Source organism: Python bivittatus, unplaced genomic scaffold (assembly GCF_059951505.1).
Source record: "Python bivittatus isolate LINGU-HERP-01145 unplaced genomic scaffold, Pbiv_v1 ctg000690_np1212, whole genome shotgun sequence".
NCBI lineage: Eukaryota > Metazoa > Chordata > Lepidosauria > Squamata > Pythonidae > Python > Python bivittatus.
Window position 1 is genome coordinate 5,021,758 of NW_028277096.1, and position 22,558 is coordinate 5,044,315.

General features: G+C 44.3%; 2 protein-coding genes and 2 long non-coding RNA genes across 9 annotated transcripts in view; 3 read left to right on the plus strand and 1 right to left on the minus strand.

Moving 5' to 3' along the window:
- The window catches only part of DTNB (dystrobrevin beta), a 129,630-nt gene extending 122,967 nt beyond the window's left edge, over window positions 1-6,663 (plus strand). For all 6 annotated transcript variants that reach the window (XM_088152230.1, XM_088152228.1, XM_088152231.1 and 3 more), the window contains one exon: window positions 314-6,663. Coding sequence is in view for 5 of the 6 variants with exons in the window: in XM_088152228.1 (XP_088008354.1) it covers window positions 314-327 (14 nt within the window). In the remaining variant the exon portion in view is untranslated. The remainder of the gene's footprint in view (window positions 1-313) is intronic.
- The window catches only part of DNMT3A (DNA methyltransferase 3 alpha), a 148,819-nt gene continuing 129,311 nt past the window's right edge, over window positions 3,051-22,558 (plus strand). The window contains exon 1 of the mRNA XM_088152224.1: window positions 3,051-3,183. The gene's annotated coding sequence lies outside the window, so the exon portion shown is untranslated. The remainder of the gene's footprint in view (window positions 3,184-22,558) is intronic.
- LOC112541874 (uncharacterized) overlaps window positions 5,509-22,558 on the minus strand; it is a 28,104-nt gene continuing 11,054 nt past the window's right edge. Inside the window, exon 3 of the long non-coding RNA XR_015798154.1 lies at window positions 5,509-5,622. This is a non-coding gene — a long non-coding RNA (uncharacterized LOC112541874). The remainder of the gene's footprint in view (window positions 5,623-22,558) is intronic.
- Window positions 9,829-14,399, plus strand: LOC148214368 (uncharacterized). Its single transcript, XR_015798184.1, has 4 exons — window positions 9,829-10,004; window positions 10,556-10,741; window positions 11,953-12,194; window positions 13,137-14,399. It is a non-coding gene; the product is annotated as an uncharacterized LOC148214368 (long non-coding RNA).

A 22,558-nucleotide genomic window follows, 5' to 3' on the forward strand; every position in this document is an offset into this window, starting at 1 on the left:
ATTTTTTCTTTCATGTGGGTCTTGGAGCCCTCAAGGAATCACCTACTGGGACTATGATCTGGAAGCAATTTGAAAAGCCTGTAGCTTTTTAAGGAGATGCATATGGCATGTATATGCAGCAAACAGAAACCAGTTTGAAGCCTCGTTTAATATTTTTGGCCCTCCACAAAAGAACCTTGACAATAGGAGAGACACAAATAAGGGAATTGGCTAAACTGACCACTGGCTAAACTAGTTTTTAGGCAGATTTAAAATTCTGTGTGTGTCTCCTATGGGACAGGTGTCCTATGAGATTCTCTGTGTCTTGATACAGGTAACAAGGTGTGAGCTCCTATTCTAAAGACGTCTCCTCATCCTTCAGAAGAGGCATGATCCAACTGACACATCCACCATTGTGAAGCTGTGACTAACGCAACTATTGCAGGGGAGCAGTCTTCTTCCAACAGACAGAGCGGCTTTCTGGGGGGGAGGGCAGGGGCATCTCCTTAAGTTTGCATGTCCTATTTCTGTAGGTGTCCCAGTGCTAACTGGACAAAGCCTCATCTCTGTTTCAATGAGAAAGCTTTTCGAATAATGGCTTCTGAAAATGCAAGCCGCCTTCCTGTAAATTGTCCCCATTCTCTCCCTGGGCTTCATTGTTCACACCTTACCATGCACTGGCAGTTCCATTTGTGATCTTCAGTCCCTCATGAGCAGACTTGCAACTGGCTGAGTTTCTTCACTAAGTAACAGAGATGAATGCAGGCTGTGGACTGATGTGACAGCAGCCTCTCTTGCCTTTTCAGAATGCTGCTTTTGTCTATGAATGGCAGGTTGCTTGGGTTGTTTGTGAATGCATGTCACACAGTGCAGGTGAGAAGTAAGGTGTGTGAGACAGTGGTGGTGCTGCCAGGAGGCAACTGACTTGGGCACCACTAAAGATGGTTTAGTGATAAATGGACAGTTCTGACCCACAGGGCCAAACCATCTGGAGATTTTTCTCTGTCAGTCTCATCAAAATGAATGAGAGCACCACTAGAAAGCACCACTAGAACATCACCACCATGCCCCCATGCAGCTGGCTTGCTTCACTGAGGGTCGTATAGGGTAGTGACTTGGTAGATGCGCCCTTTGTTTCATTTCATTAAATGGGCAGCTTTGAGGATTTCCACCATGATACTCTAGTGTGCCTTTCATCAGCCCTGATGACAGGAGAAGCATGGGAGAAAGGTCCAGCATCTGGAAGCTACCTTTAGAGAATTCTCAGAACAGGTGGTTTTGTGATTGTTGCCTTACATGATGACTCAGTGAAAAGAAAGCTGTTTTGAGCAAGTACTGCTATCACCCAATGCCCTTTCCAGCATCAAATGCCAGTCATGCAGTGAAGCAGTCAGCCTGCCTGCTCTGGTGTCTGAGGAACCTTTCAGTCCCTTCCATCCATAAGTGATTCCCTTTTCCTTTCAGAGGCTTGCTCTGATGGAGATATGGAGTAGCCTCAGAGTGAACTCTGACTGAGCTGGCTGGCTGTGCTGGTTCTCCAGGGAACAGGCTTACAAGTTCCATATTGCCTTTTAGGGGTAAGAGAAAGTCATGCACAAATGTTCAACTGATTGTTTTTGAAGATCTGAAACTCCAGTTTTAGGACCAAGAGCTTCATTTTGCTAAAACCCCAATTTGTACAGTCATACAGGAGAGTTCTACATCTATCCTCTTTTGTTTGTTCAGATTAGGTAATTGAAATGTTGCTATCCTTTGCATTATAAATAGTTGCCTGTAGCTATAGAAATACACATGGACAGATACCCAAAACTGGGATTAGTGTGACCACAGCAAAACCTGCAATCAGAAATTAAGGGATTTTTAACCATTTTGCTTAACCATTTTGCCAACACAGGGCATACCTGACTGGGACAGGCCAGAGGTTCTTCAGTTCAGCAACCATATTTAGGTTCCTCTGTCATGACAACCCTCCATCATGTATAGTAGGTGGGCAGAGAAACTTGATTTTTTGCTAAACCTTCTAGAAGAAGCCAATAGTGAACCATTTCCATGTAGTAACAAAGAAAATTACTTAGAAGTCTACGTAGTCACCAAGAATTGAGTCAATTCAAGAGGCTGTTTACCTTGTTGGAAGTACAAAATCATTACCATTACTATACAGGTCTACTGATCAAAATCAAATATCTGCTAGCAGATGCTATTTTGCCTTCTGTCCAACCCTGAACTACATGACAGAGCAATCCCTGCTTATGAAACATTCTTTCCATCTCCTGCCACCTCCCATTCTAGAAGCTGAGAGGTCATGCTGGATGAGATGATTTGCTAGATCTCACAATGGGCCCCTCTACGCACAAATGCCAGCCTCAGGAGTAGGTGCAGCAGCTTTCAACCAGCCCCAAATTGCCAATTGCCACTGTCTATTGCAGCTGAAAAGGTCCTGCATATTGATCCCCAGAAGCTTCTCTTCCTGCTGTCGTCTACCTCCAGAGCCAAACTCTTATGCAGTTGTATCTCTGTCCTTTCTTGCAAGCCACTCCAGGAGGTGAATATAACAGAAAGGCTCAGTCCTCCATGAAACTCCAGGATCTCTTGTTCAGGCTGCGACAAGACAGATGAGTGAGATTTGTAGCCTCCGCTTGTTAAAAGTGACTCCCAATGCCATGAGTCTGGATCATGTCATCCATAACACCATATATTTTAGCCTACAAAGCAACATATGTTTCATATTACTGGAGCTGAAGGGCTCATGGGTTGGCTTTAAGGCAGTTTTTAAGCCTTCCTGACAGGCTGAGATACCTAGAGGGGCTATTGGCTCACCCATCCCTCTGCATTCCACAGGAGCTTAGGAAGTACTCCCTTTCCTCAAACTGCCCTTCACCTGTAACACTTGGGCTTGGAGGTCAGGTATATCACTGAGCTCTTGGCTAAAGTTCAACAGCCACACAGTAAGTCCTGATGGAAGCAGTGTCAAATTGAACTAGGCTTCACTTCTGGTACACTAAAGCTTTTCTTGAACCTTCAGCAAATCATTGTGTCTCCTTTTTCTTTAGTATGGCCCAGATTTCTTCTGCTTGGACTTCTGGGTAGGCCAGAAAATCAATGAAGAATGCCTCTGAGCACACACAAAGTTCATCTGAGGATCCTGCATGGCTCTGAATTGCACCTCTGACCTTGTTGAAAGGAGAAATCCTGAAAAAATATTTGGTAAGAGATAAAATAAGGGGTCAAGCTCTTTCTCTGCCATCTGCTGCTAAGTAACATCTTGGCAACTATATTGCTGAGGCTGAAGATGTGCCCAAGACTGCTGGTTCAGCCAGCTGGTCCCCAGAGAATTTGGCATTGCTGCTCCAGCTGACCCATGCATGCTTGCCAACCCTTCAGGCCCTCTCTCTTTTCTAGGTGTGAACTCTTGCAATTCAGGCAAAACATTTTTTGGCTGCTGTGATTTGGCAAGGAGGGGAATCTGTTCCAAAGCATTTTGCAGTGTGCTTTTCAATATCGTGAATGTGCCTTTGAAAGCCAGGAGACAGAAAGATCTCCCAACTGCAGTTGAAAAAGATCTGCTCTCTGGGCATGTGTGCAAGGCTTAGTGCTGTCTAATATTTTTAGCATCTGGAAGTCAAAGGACAGGCACCTGCTTTTCAAGATGCATTAAATAGCTGTTTTCACCAAGATCTGATTATCCTTGAAGTTGGGAACTTAGCTATCCTTAGACTATGCTCACATGACATACTAACCACAAACTAATCCAGGCTTTGTGAATAATTTATATCTCAATATATTGTGTGAACCCAGAAAAATGGGTAATTGAGTAAACTATGTTTCAGCCAACCATGGATAAGTGTGTCATGCAGACCCAGCCAAAGTGTCACTGTAGGGGTGGAAATTTTTCACTATCTATCTGTATCAAAAACATTTCTTTTGAATCCATACCTTGTGGTTTTGAAGTATGTGGCCAAGAAGAACCTACAGTATGGCTGGCAGTTTATGAACAGAGTAAAGCAAGATTGTGGGGCTGGAGTCAGATCCAAAGATGCCTTGTAAATGGGAAGGAAGAGGGAGGCATCCAGTTTTTGTTTACTTGCAGCAATATGGCGCTCGGAGCAGGGATAACGGCTTGGGTAAGTCTCCTTCAGGAATCCCTGAGTGATGCTACTGCTGTTGGGGGAAACCAGCCTTTCAGATCCATCATCCTGCACTTGTGGATATCTGGCTCACAGTGCTGAGTCAGTAGCTTTTCACATACCACGGCATCAGCATGGTAAAATAAATAGCACCAAAAAAAGGACATTGGACGGTGAGCAGCAGTAAAACTTCTCTTAGGCTTCAGGCAAGATTGCCAGCATTTGGAATAGCGTTTAGTCTGATCCTGATAGGGAAAGGACAGAGCAGGACAATCAGGTGTAGCAGATCTGAGAGTGGAACTGAGTGAAAAAGCTTCCTATTCCATGGCTTGTCCCTGCTGTTCTGGCAACCAGCTCAGAAGCAAAACAAATCAACCTTATGATCAGGCTTGTTTTTTCATTCCATGGGTAAGTCAACAACCCTCCTTAAATCTTTACTTTAGGATTGGCAAAAGACCTCCTGATAAAAGGAGGGCCTGGCAGTCCTGGATTCATCAGAGGTGGAATGGCTGAGGTTCTCATGGGCCCCAGCTTTCCAGAATGCCCTCTATTTATGGCATGTTAATTGGTGTCAGAATTGGGATAGTGCAGTATTGGAAAAAAACAAACCAGAGCACTGAATGAAACAGAAGACAGACTTAACAACCAGAAAGAGGGAGTTTGGACCTAGGGGACTAGAGCACTCCAGGATATTGTAAAGGTACTCTCTACAGATGCCTGGACCCACACAAGAGCTTACATAAGGATGTTAGACACGGAAAAGGATCATTAACAGAGGTCGATTGATCTTTCCTCAAAATAGATGTGTGTATTTAAAATATTTTGGTAACAAAAATTTTAACCAAAATTAAAAATGTAATTTTTAAATTAATTTTGTTTTAACAAAAACAAAGCCACTCATTCTCTCTCTTTCTCTCTCTCTCACACACACACAGTGTCAAAGATGGCAAAATATTGCTGCTTTGGTTGGGTCACATTTAGTCCCTCAAAACCAGCTTCTGAGAGAAGGCAGCTGAGAAGAGAACTTGGTTTTGTTTATCAGAATCACAGAACAGCCAGGTGTGAGTTCTTGGTGAGCTGTCCATCATCCTCATTTCTCTATGTCCAAGTAATTTGGTGCATGGGTGGAGGGCCCTTTGCGGGTACAAGTGTGGGTGACCAGAAAAGATGAGCAGACCCAGCAGGAGACTGGAGGCACAGCTGGGATAGAGCTCTGGGAAAGCATGGGGGCCTAACTGAGGGGCCTTGAGGTTCCTGTTTGCTGGGTGACCTGTCTTGCAGCTGTGGGAGAGGGCAGTGTATATGCCAAGCCCAATTAAAATGATGTAGACTTCTACCCAGCCACATAGGCCTCTCCTCCAGAACTATTTTGGTCTGTATAGAGAAATTAGGCTTGTTTGGGAAAGCTGCTGCTGCTGCTGCTGCTGCTGCTGCTGCTGCTGCTGCTGCTGCTGCTGCTGCTGCTGCTGTACACTCTTTAACATTCTCTGAAAGGCCCAGTTTTCTTCCTCGTGACATTCTGCAAGGGACAGGAAGGAAGCTATATTAGAGGAACTGTTGGCACATTTCTGGGAACTGGCATCAGCAGGCAGAAATTAGAGAATGGCTGTGTTCACGCAACACGCTTAGCTTGGTTATTGAATTTACCCATTTTCTAAGTTCAGTACATTCACCCTAGACTAACACCATGCTAAACCACAAAAACAAAACTAAAACTAACCTAGCTTCACATGTTGTGTAAATGTAGCTGCTGGGTCTTTGACCTAGTGTGTGAACACACCCATGATGTGTCTAGGCATCTAAGCGAAGCTGTGACTGAGGTGAGACATGCAATACCAAACACAAGGCAGAGCAGAGCAGAGCATTCTTCCAGATGGAAACCAAAGGCAAGTCAGCCAGTATTCTCCCTGGGATGCAGAGACAAGGTGTGTGTTACAAAGGTATTGGAGCAAACCTTCCCTCCCACCATTATTCCCGGATGCTTTCAATTGGCCTTGGCCCTCACTGATTATGGCTTGCCATACTGCAGTCATTGTGAACATGTTATCACTGGGGTAGCAGTGATACTGTACAAAAATATGGAAGGCAAGCCACATGTGCCGATTGTTACCAAGATGTAGTGGAGGACCGTGTTTTGCTATTGAGAGAGAAAAGAGGAAGCAGAATTTCTCTAGAAACCATGATGTGGGAAGCAAGGAAACTCTGCACTGTGTTTTCTTTTTGACACATTCATCCTGGATCTCAAACAATACTAGCTCTACAACTGGCAATTAATCTTGTCTACTGCACAGCACACCAAAACTTAAGCTTGGTACAATGAAAACCAATGTGAGGATGAATGTAATAATTCCAGTTTACAACTCTTTTCCCACTCATATGCATGGGTGAATGTGTATGTGTGTGAGAGAGCTTCTGAGTGTGTGAATGCAAATGTTTTCATTAAAGTTTGTTAAAATATATGGGAGATCCTGTACATGTCGGGAACAAGTCAAATAGAAAGCTGTAAACTAGAAGCCATGTTTTCTCATCTGCCAAATATTTAATAAATGAGTCCTATCCATCTTTTCTTGTATGTACTTGATTATCTGATGAAATTCAGGATGTATATAGACATCATCTCAGCTCAAGTACCAAGGAACAAAATCCTCCAAACAGCGATGGGTTCCAAGACTAAATTGAAATTCCTTTCAAAATGTTATCTCTGAGACAAGAGTCTGACATTTATTCAAGACATGATTTTAGCATTTGTTGTAATCTCTATCTATCTTTCTATATATACTTTATAAAGCAGAATTGGAGTAAGTTCAATCAGAAAGCAATATTTCTCAAAATGTGGAATGACTCAGCCACCAAAGCTGCTAGTTCTGGTGGACTCCTATCCATATAGCTTCCACGTTCTTGCTAGTCACAATGGCTTTTGATGCTCCAACCTCAACTCAAGTGCAAAGATTGAGTCCCTTAATCTGAGAAGGCAAATGTGATCTCGGGAGCTGCAAACCCTCATGATTGCCATAGGCCAGTGTTGTCCAAACTTGGCCACTTTAAGATGAATGGACTTCAACTCCCAGAATTCCCCAGCCAGCATGGCTGGCTGGGGAATTCTGGGAATTGAAGTCCACTCATCTTAAAGTGGCCAAGTTTGGACAACACTGGCATAGGCCAACTACAGCTTTTCTCACTGATTTGCTAACCATATTTCCAAACCACTTTTAATTTAAAAGAATCTCTTTTCTCCCCACCACCTAAAGATGAAAACACAAATGAAAATCAATGTAAAAATCACACCTTTCTATTCAAAGAAAAGAGAGCTAATAGCTGAAGAAAGCCAAACTAAAAAGCTGTTTTTCAATTGTTTAAAACCCATCTCTGTGGCAGCCTGGCATACTGCAGAGGAGAGGTTATTCAGCAGAGTAGGCAACGCTGCAGGGAAGTTACTGCCATGTTGCTGCCAAAGAGCAAGCTGCAAGCAGAACAGAGGGAGCAGAAACTCCTCTGAGCAGCGGAGGTCCTGGGAAAGTGGTCCAAGTAAAGTTGTTTCAGGTAACTTTGTCCCTAGTGGTTCAGAGCTTTAAATGCTATACCAACAGCTTGGCTCTGGGTAGGTGGCAGACTGGCAGCCAGTACAGATTCTTTAGCACAGTTGTAATGTGTGTGTGATGATACAACACATCTGTCAGAAACCTAGCTGCGGCATTCTGCACCAGTTTTAGCTTCTGGATCAGTCTCGAAGATAGCCATGCAGAGACCATGTTGCAGTAATTTGCCAGTAGCCAGGGATAGTCCATATTATGAAGTGAATCCTGTTGAAACTCACAAATAAATACTTTGTACATAGGAGCATGAGAAGCGAGAATACCCTGTTTTCTTCATCTTGTATGGCATCATGCTGCCATGATGTCCATGTAACACTAAAGACTATTTTGTTGGTGGTATCTTCCCTCGCTTATTTTGCCTCTGCCAATACAATAAACAATCCCTTTGTCTCGCACAACAAAAGGCCAGAAAGTAAAACTGCCTCCATCACTGCATGAATAGATGGAACATCAGAAACTCTCTATGTGTCAAATGGATCCATCTACCATGGCCTAAAACTGTATCAGCCAAAGGGCAAACTCCACAGCTTCCCTCTGGGTTGGGGGAGAATACAAGGGGGCTGGGGCAGAATAAGAGCACAAAACAGCCCTTCAAATGCAGGAATGGCAGGTGTGTGAAATGTCCTGGATGTAGAGCAGCTGTTTGGGGCAGCATAGCCATAAATCATTTCTCCCATCCCCATAGAGTTCCGTCTGGAATGTGTGGGAATTTCTATCTGCAAAGGACTGTGTCTGGAAGTAATGGAGGGAGAAGTTTTGGAGTGGGAAAGAGGTGGCTGCTCTCTGGCGTGACTGTAGCCTAATATGAGTATACCAGCCATGGCAACAGCTGACAGTTTTGCAAAGGAGAAGGTTCAGAGATAAGACCAGACTATTGTCAAGCACAAAACATTTTTCAAAACTTTCCACCAAATTTGTAAGAAAGACATTGAGTGGATGGTTTCTCTAAATTATCCTTATATTTTCTCTTGGGGATCCAGGAGGCTGAGGATCACTGAAGAGATTAATATCTAGTGGAAGACACACTTTTTACATATTCTTTGACCATCTTATAGCTCAATGGGCAAGAATACCATAGTCCATCAATGAGAACGTTGATAGATTTCTCCTTGGGCAAAATCACTTTCATTAAACTGAATAAGAAGCAGTAGGGGAAAATGCAGACTTTCTTTGTCCACAGCTAAGTAGGGAACTGATGTGAGATTTCCTCTATTGGCCATAATTTAAGTGATAAGTTTTGATTAAGAAATATTTGGCAATTTCTATTGCCTTTTGCCTGGAGGGAAGGGTCACCATTCCTCCCATTTTAAAGAGAGAAAGAAGAATTAAAGCTGGAAGTGAATTTCTTGGCTTACCCTGGTTAGTTCACACAAACGTTTCCAGCTTCTTACTTTGCAGGCCTTAGCAGTCAAGTTAATAATTCACAGGACCCTAGTGGTGTATAACAGTGAGTAGCCCCCAATGGACAGTGATAAAATGTTATACAGTTTCCCGTGTTAATTAAAGTTGCAAGCAAAAAAGTGAGTTCTTTTACACTGTGCTCTTAAATAATTATTAGAAATGGCTGCAACCAGAGAGTAAGTGACAAATGATGCTTCTTTCTCTTTCCGGTTGCTGTCTGCAACACAAAGGGAGCAGGAAAAGCCTCTTATTCTGCAAACAGTGCTGGGAGCCCAGAACCTCTGTCCAGCCTAAGAGGAGAGCTCAGATGTGTCTGTTTGAAAAACCAATATACTACTTCTTTCTCAAGCTTGCCCGCTCAAGCAGAAATCTTTGTGATGGAGCAAGAGGTACAAGCAGAATATTATCCCCAAATGCCAAACTAGCTCTAAGCACAATCCAACCTACTTCTCCAGACCTCTCCTAAGAAACCATTTAAAGTAGGTAAGAATTTTTTTCCTGATCCCCTCAGTCTTCTGCAGACAGTTGTGACTCTTTAATCACCGCAGTGGGGGAGCAGATGATTGGGAACAAGGCCTTGGGATGGAGACCAGGCTCAGATGCCATCCAGGACTATCTCGGGATTCTCTGAGTTATGGATGTTACATGGTCGTCTTGTTTCTCCAGGGCAACCTGTGGAGCTTTGCTGGCTGGAGACCTGACTGCTCTGTTTCTCTCTGGTTGCAGGAAGTAGTGCCTGGCTCAGCTCCTGAGCCTTTATTGTCCTAGCTGGATAATTAGGGAACTCCACAAAGGGCCCCTGCTGCGTCATTGAGCGCGTGTCTCCGCCTAATGAGAGACAGGCACAGAGAGGCCAGGAAGCACCATCCAGTCTGGACAGTGAGGAGGTCAGCAGTGGCCAGGAAAGGTGAAGGGTCATGCTACTGCTCAAGACATGTGTGTGTGTGTGTGTGTGTGTGTGTGTGTGTGTGTGTGTAGGGGGTGCAATGAATTTCCAGAGCCCTGTTTGGGAGGGAGTGGAACAAAGGGAGAAAGTCAGGGTGTCTTTTACTGTTGCTGTGTGTTTGTGTTGGCTTCATCAGCAGCAGCCTGCCCAGAGTGTTTTGTCTACTTCCCAGGGCTGGCAGGGTATGTGACCGGAGAGGCCATTCCAAGCCTTTTCTGCTCCTTCTTCCCTCCATCCAGCTCCCTCTACAGAAGAACTCCGTTGTCAGGCAGGGCAGGGGTCCAGCTCTTTGTCAACAGCTCCCTTCCTGCTCTGAATCCCTTCTCAGGTCACCTTGGTGTCCTTTGCCTCTGCCCACCCCACCCCACCCCACTTCCACCCAACTCACCTGTCTTTGCCTTTACATGGGAAGATAATGGCTGCCTTTGGAAATGGCTGAGTCAGGCAGGGGATGAGGGCGGGGCGGGGCAGGGGGTTGGTGGGAACATCCTTCCTGACTTGACATTCTCCAGGGTGTGCCGATGCCCACAAGACACGTCATTCAGCTCACCGGTAGATGGGTGCCACAGATGGTCGAATGGCACAGGCACTTGATGAAGCCGCAACCCTGAATGCAGCCAGTGGCTTTTCAAGCAGCCAAAGGAGGGAACTAAGATCCTTTTATTAACCAGGATGCAAACGTGGCCTGAAGTACAAAGGTATGTTTTGCCCCAGCATTCTAAGGGCATTCCCTGCACCTGTGAAAGGTTTGTGTCCCCAAGATCAAGTGTGACAGACATGAGCCCAAAAGAGGCTGAGTCAACCAGATTATGGGTCTCACACTGCCTAGATTCACACATTGCACTATGCCATGATTTGTGTAAACTTTGGGGGTTTTTTGAACAAGCCATGGCGGCCTGGCTCACATAATACAGTAACCCACAGATGCTGATTACAAACCACAATGGCTGGTTTCATAGAAATTCCTAAATCAGAGCCAAATAAACCACATTATGGCTTAGCGCAACATGCAAACCAGAGTCTCCACTTGCTGTTGGAGTCATTTTAGAACAGGAGTCCTGTACCTGAGGGTGATGGTGCCACACCCGCGAAAGCAGAGCTGGTCTGAGGTTTCCCTCCCATTCCCCACTGCAGGTAGTCCTCGCTTAACTACCACAATTGGGACTGGCAACACCATTGCTCAGTGCCATGGTTGTTAAGTGAAACCTCACATGACTAAGACGATTTTACTTCTGTCTTCTCCATTGACTCTGCTTGTCACAAGCCAGTTGCAAAGCACACAAATGGTGATCACATGACCATGGGATGCTGTGACATGTCATAAATGCAAGGATTGGTTACAAAGCTTTTTTTTTAACACTGTCATAACTTTGAACGGTCACTAAATGAGGCAATCCTGTCAAAAACCTTCCTTGGGGAGCTATGTATTTCTGTCCTGCAGACAAAGGGTTGTGGGCTAGTTGCATGCTGCAAAGCCTACCTGGGCTAGGGAAGCCTGCCAAGTGCAGCCCTGCTACTGACAGGGGCCAAAGCAAAGAGCTGTTCAACTGCCGTTAACATTACTGGGAAATAGGTTAGCCCTGCATCTGCCTGGACGGTGGGGCTAGGAACAGCAGGCATTCTGCACATTGCAAGTGGGGAGGTCAGAGGGGAGTCTGGTGCTAATCTGAGAGGATTTTGCTGCTGCTCTGGGGTCAAAGTGCTGCTGGGTTTGCTCGGCAGGGTACCAGCCAGTCATGGGGTGGGTGGCGGGCGAGTAAAAGAAGAAGCTATGCCGAGCCACGTATTGGGCCATGTTCCTACCATTTTGTGGAAATCTTGAGCAGCTAAAATACAAGGCACAAGATTACATATTCTGCTCCACCATTTGCATTTGCAATGCACTTTGCATTTGATCATTTCCTTGTAGCCTCCTTGAGGACTATCAGCTGCTACTGGCTCAAATGAGTGTGCCCCTCCTACATGTCCAAAACCTGTTTGTGCTGCTATAGCCACGGGGCGGACCTCAAAGGTTTGCTGGGCGCTGACTGTCTGCCACCCAGAAAGGATGCCGCGCAGCCTCCCTTGGCTCTGCAGCAGGCCAACAGGCAAGAAACGGAGAGAGCCAGCGTGGTCTCACAGTGAAGGCTCCAGGCCAGACAGCAGGAGACGGTGAGTTCTAGTCCCGCTGTGGGCATGAAAGCCGGCTGGGTGACTTTGGGCCAGTCGCTCTCTCTCAGCCCAACTCACCTCACAGGGTGGTTGTTGTGGGGCAAATAGGAGAAGGGAGGAGTATTAGGTATGTTCGCTGCCTTGAGTTATTTGTAAAAATAAAAAAAGCAGGATAAAAAAATCCTTAAAAAAAGGGGGGGATAGTAAGTGCATTAGGGCTCAGTGGAAATTGGATGGGTGGGCTTCTGACATAAACAGGAAATCTGCTATGTTTGCAAAGCTGACTTGAACATTTTTAATTCCCAAAAAGCAGTGCTTGAGGTGGCCACACTGTTGTTTCTGGACTCCTAACCTGTTAAAGAAGCACAGTGTCTAAGGTTCTGTAATCTAACAGGTCAGCTACTAGGCTGGTATAAATTGCCTTAAATGCAGGATGAGATATAAAAAAAAAATGCTTAGTTTCAGTGGCAGGCAGTTTTCAGCTTCTCAAGCTGCCTGCTGTATTCCAGCTCCCTCCTCTCTATGCCATATGACATTAACACACAATGAGAGCTGCATCAGATCAAAGGTCCACATGGTGCAGCATCCTGCTCCCCCCCCCCCCCCCGCATCCTCCATAGGCATCTTGAGAAATGCCCTCTTCTGTTGTTACTCCCCAGCAATTGAGACTCAATTGAGACTCAAAGGTCCATTGCCTGTAAAAAAGGATTTGTCTCTAATTACTAGCTATCCAGGCTAGTTGCCATCATCCTCTCTGATGTTTGTGAGCTCCATCAATGAATTACTTGGGCAACCTTGTTTGTCTTGCTATCCTGAATCCTCTGATCATCAACTTTATCTGGTTTCTGATGTCTGAGAGAAGAAGTAACCATTCTCCTTCTACCCCCTTTCTCCACCCCTTGCATAATGCTAAATCCCTTCATCAAGTCAATCTTTTTCTAGGTGAGAGGACAATGCAAGAGCCCTGCAGGGCAGAACTCAAATCTGGTCAGAAATCCATCTGCAGGATATGAAGGCAATGAGTCCTGCTGCTTCAGCGCAGTCTCTCTGGCTAATGTCTGCTGAAATGAAGTAGCGAGGACTGAGCTGGTCTGGCTGGCAAAGGCCTTTTCCCTCCTCTTCTGCATGATTACACATGACTTCCTGCAAGGCTCTAGGAATAAACCTAAAGAGACAGAAACCATAGAACAACCTGAGCAGGGCCAGTAGCTCTGCGGTACTTCTGTGGTGGAACAGGGAGATTGCCGGAAGGCAGCACCCTTAATCTGGATGTGGTTATGGTTGTTCTTCCTTGCCTGCCCAGTTTTGGCAGAATCCTATGACACAAAAGCATCCACTTAATTTGATGCAAAAAGGAGACCACTGCTTTATCATCTGTCCATTTGCTTTAAAGGGTTGTGGCTTCCTAGCTGGAAACTGTAACAGGAAACAGATTATTGGGCAAGATGGGCCTTTGGCCTAATCCTGTTGCAGGGCTTTGTTTATATTCCAGTACAAGGCTGCGGGTCGCTCCCAGAGCTAGGAAAGTGGGTATCAGTCCAAGGAATGCTCCAGCTTCTTTGTGGGTATTTATATGCCTCCAGAACCTTCATACATCCCCTGCAATTGCTACAGCCTAAGGAAAAAAATTAATCCAAGAACCCCTATGTGACATGGCTGCCTTGTATGACGCCAGGTCATAGGGGAGAAGGAACATGGGCAGTGGCAACTCTTTAGCATCTATTTTGACAGATAGTTAATAAACATGAAATATGGAAGACGTATGAGTGGCTGGTGGGAAGATAGATTGCAGCCTCCCCAAAAGCTGGCAAGGCCCCAGCTAAATGAGGCATTCCCCAGGTCCCTATCCCCTATAGCAGTGCTTCTCAACCTTGGCAACTTTAAGATGAGTGAACATACTGGCTGGGGAATTCTGGGAATTGAAGTCCACTCATCTTAAAGTTGCTCAGGTTGAGAAACACTGCCCTATAGACTTACTCCTTTGCTCCTCACCCTGATTCGATGGCCTAAACAGCCTCTTCCAACTAACTCTAATAAAGCTACTTTTCTTCCTTGAATCTTTCCCCCATATCTGGCATTCCTTTTGTAATTTATACTCAGCTTGTTCATGTTACATTTCAGTATCTCAGCTACTATTGTCCTAAAGAGCAGTATGAAATCCTTGCACTCTGTATGTACATAAGGCCAAAACATAATATGAGGAAGTTCAAGAAGTGCCTACATAAAATCAGATCTTGAAATACAGATCTTGAGTTCATGACTGGATCTTATGGGACTGCCCTAAAGGTTGATAAGAGCTGGAGAAAGTGTGAGCACAGATATCTCTTTGTCAGAAAGCTAGTCAACTAAAAACAAAGCAAAAGAAGGTACCTGGCTCACACATCACACTATGATTTGCATGGTTTGTTGACTAAACTGCAATTGGATGAGTTTGCAATTGATTGATTGATTGATTGATTGATTGATTGAGCCAGTGTTGACTTCTGGCAACTGCCTGGATTAGTCCCTGCAGTTTTCTTGGCAAGATTTTGGAAGTGGTTTGCCATTGTCTGCTTCCTAGGACTGAGAGAGAATGACTGGCCCAAGGTCACCCAGATGGCTTTGTGCCTAAGACTCACGGTCCCCTGGTTTCTAGCCTGGTGCCTTAACCACTGCTGAACATAAACCTTGGTTTATAAAGCACAAGGGGTGGGTTCCCATAATGTGGTACACCAAAACCAACAAATCACAGGTTGGCTTAGTACAATGTGTGAGCCTGGCTAGTATGTCAGACAAGTTTAATCCGATAGTGAGAACCAGTTCATATGTGTACTTGTGACGTGCCTGATTACTTTCAATCAGTCTAGAATATCCCTGTGCATGGAGAAAATGAGTTCTTTCTAGATTGTTGACCCACAGACCCTGTGTTGGAACTGCATCTGACCACATGAACCTCATTAATGTATGTATTTGGTTGTTCTGTGCAAATTTTCTAGGCAGCCTGTTGGCTTAAACCACTGCTTTTTAAACTTTTTGCAAATGTTTGGAAAATGTGGGGACCATCCAGTTAAGCAACACTCCCCCATATTTTTGTTTCTAAGAACGTGAGAGTTCATGTCTGTCAGTGAACAAGACAAGGATTATAGATGCATTTGTGCATGCCTTCCCATCCTCTCCATTTTAAAAGCCCTTTAAAGCTAAATTTTGCAACAAAAACTTAAACCAAAGGTAAGTATTTAACTTTATATACCAAATGCCATAATACTAACAACTATTAACAGAATCTTGCTGGTCAAAATTCTTTGCTAAAACTTGGCAGAAGGCCAGGAGTCAGTGGACCTCCAACTCAATTCATTCTCACTTTGGATATTAATTCTTGTATTTCCTATTTGCTTTGCTTGTGTGATACCACAGTTCCATTTTGGACTTACAATTAGTGACTGAATTTAAAAGCAGTTCACTATTGTCAGTTCACTGTTTCTGAATTTTAATGCATTGCTACATACTTCAATGAACCTGTTTTAGAGTGAAGTCAATGCTTCCTGCTTCAGATCCATAGCCATCTATCACTTCAGCTCTGCCTCCATGTGAAGTTATGCTAAGGGTGTGGGGTCTGGTGTGGGACTCAGGCTCTGTTTATAACAGCTGGAGGAAATGCTTCGGAAGCCTAGGAATCTGAGTTGGACCTGGCTGGATGATCTTCCTATGCAGCCCTCTCCTGTTCCGTTTGCCTGCTCCCCTCCCGACAGAGGCTCCCTCAGCTGTTTATTCTGTGTGCTAACCTTTTCACACCTCATTAGTTTAGTGTTTAAACCCAATTACCCCCACCCCAAAGGAGCAGAGATGAGCCAGTATTGAGCACACAAAAGCAGATGGCCTCAACCCCAAAGTGAAAGTAATGAGCCCACAATGCCTCCTGGGGCTTATTGTCTGGAGCCTACCAAGGAGTGGGAGGGCCGGATAGGGATGTTTCCCCTTGCTGGTTCCTTAACCCTTCAGGGGGACCTGAAAAGGTGGCAATGGGGAGGCAAGGCTCCTTTCGGTGGTTACAGATTCTTAAGGCAAGTCAGGTCTGACACCTGTGCAGATCCTCTTTCAGAGTCATTAGGATGATGTAAGAGGAGTGACCCTGAATTGTCTTGATCAGCAAGGAATGTCTTGGTGGCATATGGTGCCAGCACAACAGATTCTTTCTCTAGTACCGCTACCACCATATTTGGAAAGCTGGTGCCAGATATGACACAGTGGGAAATGTGGCATAATCATGTCTCACCCAAGGCTGTCATTGGGCATGAACTCTGTCTGCAGCCTGAGACAGCCTCTGACCTCCAGCTCCCATGCTTTCAGTCAGGACTTGGCTCTTTCTCTTGTAGGGTTTTTCACATTTTGAGCTCAAAGTGGATCTTGTGCCATCTCTCTTTAGAGGGACAGCATTGTGAGCTGGGCACTAGGGAAAAAAAAAACTTGCAATATGAATAGAAAACCAGATTGATTCTAATGCTAATTTGCATTACAAATCACTTTTGGGTTTCTTCTTCCTAATTTTTAAGAGGTATAGGATTTATCCTACTCTCTCTTTGCAGATGGCTGTCTCTTTTCTTCCTTCCTTCCTTCCTCATCTTAAAAGGCACCTGGAAAACTTCCTATCCTTTTAGAAATCCCAGCAGAGTTCTCCTGTTGCCTTTCTCCTCAGGCTTTCCAAAGGCAGGGTTGGTGGGGCTGATGGAGCCCAGGACATCAGGAAGTGGGAGGGGGCGAGACATTCTAGGAAAGGAAATTGACAAATGGCAGTCTGTCTGCTACCCACCCCCCACACACCTGGGAGACTTACTGATTTGTTGAACAAAATTCTCAAAGGAGATCAATGGAGACCAATCAGGAAAGGGGACCCAGAAAGTAGAAAAGTATTGGAAACAATAGGGGAACGGAGGCTTTTAAATTCTGAGATGTGCCGTGCCAGGATATTTCTTCTTCGTCTTGTTACAGCTTTAAAATGCTTATTATGTAAAGAAATGTCTTTACCTTTTTGTTGGCTTTGAGAACAAGACAGGAGGTCAGGGTCTACAATCAAGGACTTCTCTTGATGTTGTCAGGAGCTGGGGCATGACCTTGTCTTGTCACTTGATATGGGAGAATGAGGTCTACTTCTATCCCTAAGATTGTGGAAGAGCACCATCGGTCATTGGCAGGTGATGCTGTGCTTTGCTCCACTCGTCTCTTTGTATCAGTTAGAGCAGTGTTTCTCAACCTTGGGAATTTTAAGATGTGTGGTCTTCAACTCCCAGAATTCCCCAGCAAGCATGGCTGGTTGGGGAATTCTGGGAGTTGAAGTCCAGTCATCTTAAAGTTCCCAAGGTTGAGTTAGAGCCTAGTCAGTTTTCTCCAACTGGACACAATACCTTCAGCTGTGTAAACTTCCAACAATAGCCATGGTGGCTGGGCAGGAAGCCATGGAAGTCAATGTGCACACATCTGGATGGTGGCCAGGGTGGGGAAGCCTGACCAAAGTTATATGCACGCTACTTGCTTCCTTTCCTCACTGCATGGGGAATAAAGCATAAAAAGCACTAGATTTGGGGTTTTGAGAATAACTTGAACATCTCAGCTCACACTGGCAGCCTGTCACTCAGGTAACCTCTATCCTAGGCACTCCCCACATTTGCCCCAGATCACACTGCCACACTTTAAGGAACACAAATAGTAGCAGTTTTTCCCATTGGTTGCTGATGTGAGTGAAAGGGAAAACAATGCCAGGGGAATCTTACTGGTTACTCCCCTCCAGTTGGCCTGCAGAAAAACCGTAATGATAGGTCCACTTGAAAGCCTGATAGATCCGATATCAGCTATTGGAGCAACACAAATTGTTATTGGAGCAGCACAAATTATTTTTCTGGAGGAATGCACATTAACATGGCTTGGAGTAAATGCCCACAGTCTAGGGCTACCAGCTCTGCCCTGCAAAATTCTGGGCAATCACTAGAGAGAAACATCTCTTTACTGTCTTCTAGTGGTCCTCCAGAGTTCTGCAGCAAATGGACTGTATGAAACCTCTAACGTTGTGGTAACAGGACCATGGAGAAGTAGAAATAATAGGACCCAAGACATTTTAAAAATATATTTATGCACTTAATGCATTTAATGCAAAACTACGGACTTCTCAAGGTACTTCAACATAAAGCATGGAATTAAATAGCAATATGGTGTTCATATAAAATCATACACTCATTTGAAACAAATGTAAGTGTATGAAACAGCTAAAATGTCAAAGCTAAAACTTAAAATGACAGAAGCAACATATATGATGCCAGTAGAATGACTGCAACACACAAGCAGACTCATAAGGATGTAGGTGGCCCCACAAATAAACCTGTATCCAAACTGTTTAGGGCAATGTTTCTCAACCTTGGCAACTTTAAGATGGGTGGACTTCAGCTCCCAGAATTCCCTAGCTAGCCATAGGTGGACTTCAACTGGTGAAGCTCACCCATCTTAAAGTTGCCAAGGTTGAAAAACACTGGATTAGGGTTTTAAAGGTCAAAAGCTGCATCTTGAGCTGAGCTCCAAACTCACCTGTAACAGGACTCAGTAAAGCCATTGACCCACAGGTATAGCATGTGCAGCCAAGCAAGATTTCTGTGATCAAAAGGCTTGGTTTTTAACCACTCTTTCTCTCCAGTGCTTGCTCCTGGAGGACTAGGTACTGTATGCAAAACAGGACAGGTGACTGGGTTTAGGCATTCCCATTGCAGGACTGTGTGGCATTAGTTTAACACAGGGCATTAATTGTTTTCTTTTGGGTTAAATTTGATCCTGTGAGAGTTAGTCAATTAATCCTTTTAGTATTTCTACAACACATCAGTGAGTAACCCCTCTACTGAAATGCTTCAGTGTATAGTAAGATCAGGTCCCATTTCTCCCTATAATAGTAATTAAAGTCCAAAGTATGTTTTTCCTTCTCATATTTGATAACCTGTTGACCTTCCAACATTTCTCAGATATCACCTCTTCTCTTGTATCCCATCTTATTCTTCTTTCTCTGAAAAGATCATTCTCATGATAGCTTCTGGCTGGACTCACAATATGCTCAAACAGGTGTCAGGTCAAGACTTATTAGCTGCATTCATATTACATTGTAAACTTCATTAGCATTAACTTTGGTAATTTGTGTGTGTGTGTGTGTGTGTGTGTGTGTAGCACATTGTGCAAACTCAGTCCATTTGGTACCCAGAAAATGGTTAATTAATTAATTAGGTAGTGTTGTGTGAACACAGCCGCTATGTATAAACAGTCTACACTACAGAAGTAGTCTTGTTCAGCTGTCCTTCAGGACAAGGTTTAGCCATCTTTGATTAATTTTTTTATGGGGGAAGGAAGTTTTGGTACCTTTTTCAGAATCAACATTTATTTCTAATTGCCCTGTAATCATGCCTTTCCATACTGACTTTCTTTCCATAATTAATGCATTGCTCTTCAATTGACCAAGCACCCTTACCTCACCTTGAAGGTTTGGAATGGGATAAGCCTGTTCATCAATATTCTCAGTCAAAATGATCAAAGCAATATAGGAACAGTGATTTCAATACCCTTCTTAATATTGCCTCCCCTTCCCAAACTCCAGATGTTCTGCAATTTCTCTCTATTCCCCATCCTATGTTTGACCTAGTGTAAATTTTGGCAGCCCCTTCATGGATCACTGCCTTGTCATGGCGAAGGGGCTTGCATAACTCAGTGAAGCCATGAGCTATACCGTGCAGGGCCACCCAAGACGGACAGGTCATGACAGAGAGTTCTGACAAAATGTGGTCCACTGGAGAAGGAAATGGCAACCCACTCCAGTATCCTTGCCAAGAAAACCCCATGGACAATGTCAAAAGGCTAAAAGATATGATGCCGGAAGATGAGCCCCTCAGGTCGGAAGGTGTCCAATATGCTACTGGGGAAGAGCGGAGGGCATTTCCAAGTAGCTCCAGAAAGAGTGAAGCGGCTGGGCCAAAGCCGAAAGGACGTTCAGCTGTGGATGTATCTGGAAGCGAAAAGAAGGTCCGATGCTGTAAAGAACAATATTGTATAGGTACCTGGAATGTAAGATCTATGAACCAAGGCAAGCTGGATGTGGTCAAACATGAGATGACAAGATTGAACATCGACATCTTGGGAATCAGCGAACTGAAATGGAAGGGAATGGGTGAATTTAATTCGGGTGACCATTATATCTACTACTGTGGGCAAGAAACCCTTAGAAGAAATGGAGTTGCACTCATAGTCAATAAGAGAGTGGGAAAGGCAGTAATGGGGTACAACCTCAAAAACGACAGAATGATCTCAGTGCAAGATCCAAGGCAAACCATTCAATATCACAGTAATCCAAGTCTATGCCCCAACCACTGATGCGGAAGAAGCTGAAGTTGACTGCTTCTATGAAGACCTACAACACCTTCTAGAACTAGCACCAAAAAAAGATGTCCTTTTCATCATAGGGGATTGGAATGCTAAAGTAGGAAGTCAAGGAGTAATCGGAATAACAGGCAAGTTTGGCCTTGGAGTACAAAATGAAGCAGGGCAAAGGCTAATAGAGTTCTGTCAAGAGAACAAGCTAGTCATAGCAAACACTCTTTTCCAACAACACAAGAGACGACTCTACACATGGACATCACCAGATGGTCAATACCGAAACCAGATTGATTATATACTTTGCAGCCAAAAATGGAGAAGCTCTATACAGACAGCAAAAACGAGACCAGGAGCTGACTGTGGCTCAGATCATGAGCTTCTTACTGCAAAATTTAGGCTTAAATTGAAGAATGTAGGGAAAACCACTAGACCACTCAGGTATGACTTAGATCATATTCCTTGTGAGTTCACAGTGAAGGTGATGAATAGATTTAGAGGATTAGATTTGGTAGACAGAGTACCTGAAGAACTATGGACAGAGGTCCGTAACATTGTACAGGAGGCAGCAACTAAAACCATCCCAAAGAAAAAGAAATGCAAGAAAGCAAAATGGCTGTCTGATGAGGCTTTACAAATAGCTGTGGAAAGAAGGAATGCGAAAAGCAAGGGTGAAAGGGAAAGATATAAGCAACTGAATGCAGATTTCCAGAGAATAGCAAGGAGAGATAAGAAGGCCTTCTTAAATAACAATGCAAAGAAATGGAGGAAAACAATAGAATGGGGAAGACTAGAGATCTCTACAAGAAAATTGGAGATATGAAAGGAACGTTTAGTGCAAAGATGGGCATGATAAAGGACAAAAAAGGCAGGGACCTAACAGAAGCAGAAGAGATTAAGAAGAGGTGGCAAGAATACACAGAAGAACTATACAAGAAAGATCTTAATGTCCCTGATGTCCATGCTGGTGTGATCACTGACCTTGAGCCAGACATCCTAGAGAGTGAAGTCAAGTGGGCCTTAGGAAGCATTGCTAACAACAAAGCTAGTGGAGATGACAGTATTCCACCTGAGTTATTTAAAATACTAAAAGACGATGGTGTTAAAGTGCTGCACTCAATATGCCAGCAAGTTTGGAAAATGCAACAGTGGCCACAGGATTGGAAAAGGTCAGTTTATGTTCCAATTCCAAAGAAGGGCAATGCCAAAGAATGCTCAAACTGTCGCACAATTGCACTCATTTCGCATGCTAGCAAGGTTATGCTCAAAATCCTACAAGCTAGGCTTCAGCAATACATGAACCGAGAACTACCAGATGTACAAGCTGGGTTTCGAAGAGGCAGAGGAACTAGAGATCAAATCGCCAACATTCGCTGGATCATGGAGAAAGCACGAGAGTTCCAGAAAAATATCTACTTCTGCTTCATTGAGTATGCAAAAGCCTTTGATTGTGTGGATCACAACAAACTGTGGCAAATTCTTAAAGAGATGGGAGTACCAGACCACCTTACCTGTCTCCTGAGAAATTTCTATGCGGGCCAAGAAGCAACAGTTAGAACCAGTCATGGAACAACCGATTGGTTCAAAATAGGGAAAGGTGTACGACAAGGCTGTATACTGTCACCCTGCTTATTTAACCTATATGCAGAGTACATCATGAGAAATGCCAGGCTAGAAGAATCACAAGCCAGAATTAAGATTGCAGGGAGAATCAACAATAACCTCAGATATGCAGACAATACCACCCTAATGGCAGAAAGTGAAGAAGAACTAAAGAGCCTCTTGATGAGGGTGAAAGAGGAGAGTGCGAAAGCTGGCTTGAAACTCAACATTAAAAAAACTAAGATCATGGCATCTGGACCCATCAATTCCTGGCAAATAGAAGGGGTAGAAATGGAAGCAGTAACAGACTTCATTTATTTGGGCTCCAAGATCACCACAGATGGAAACTGCAGCCATGAAATTAAAAGACGGTTGCTCCTTGGGAGGAAAGCTAT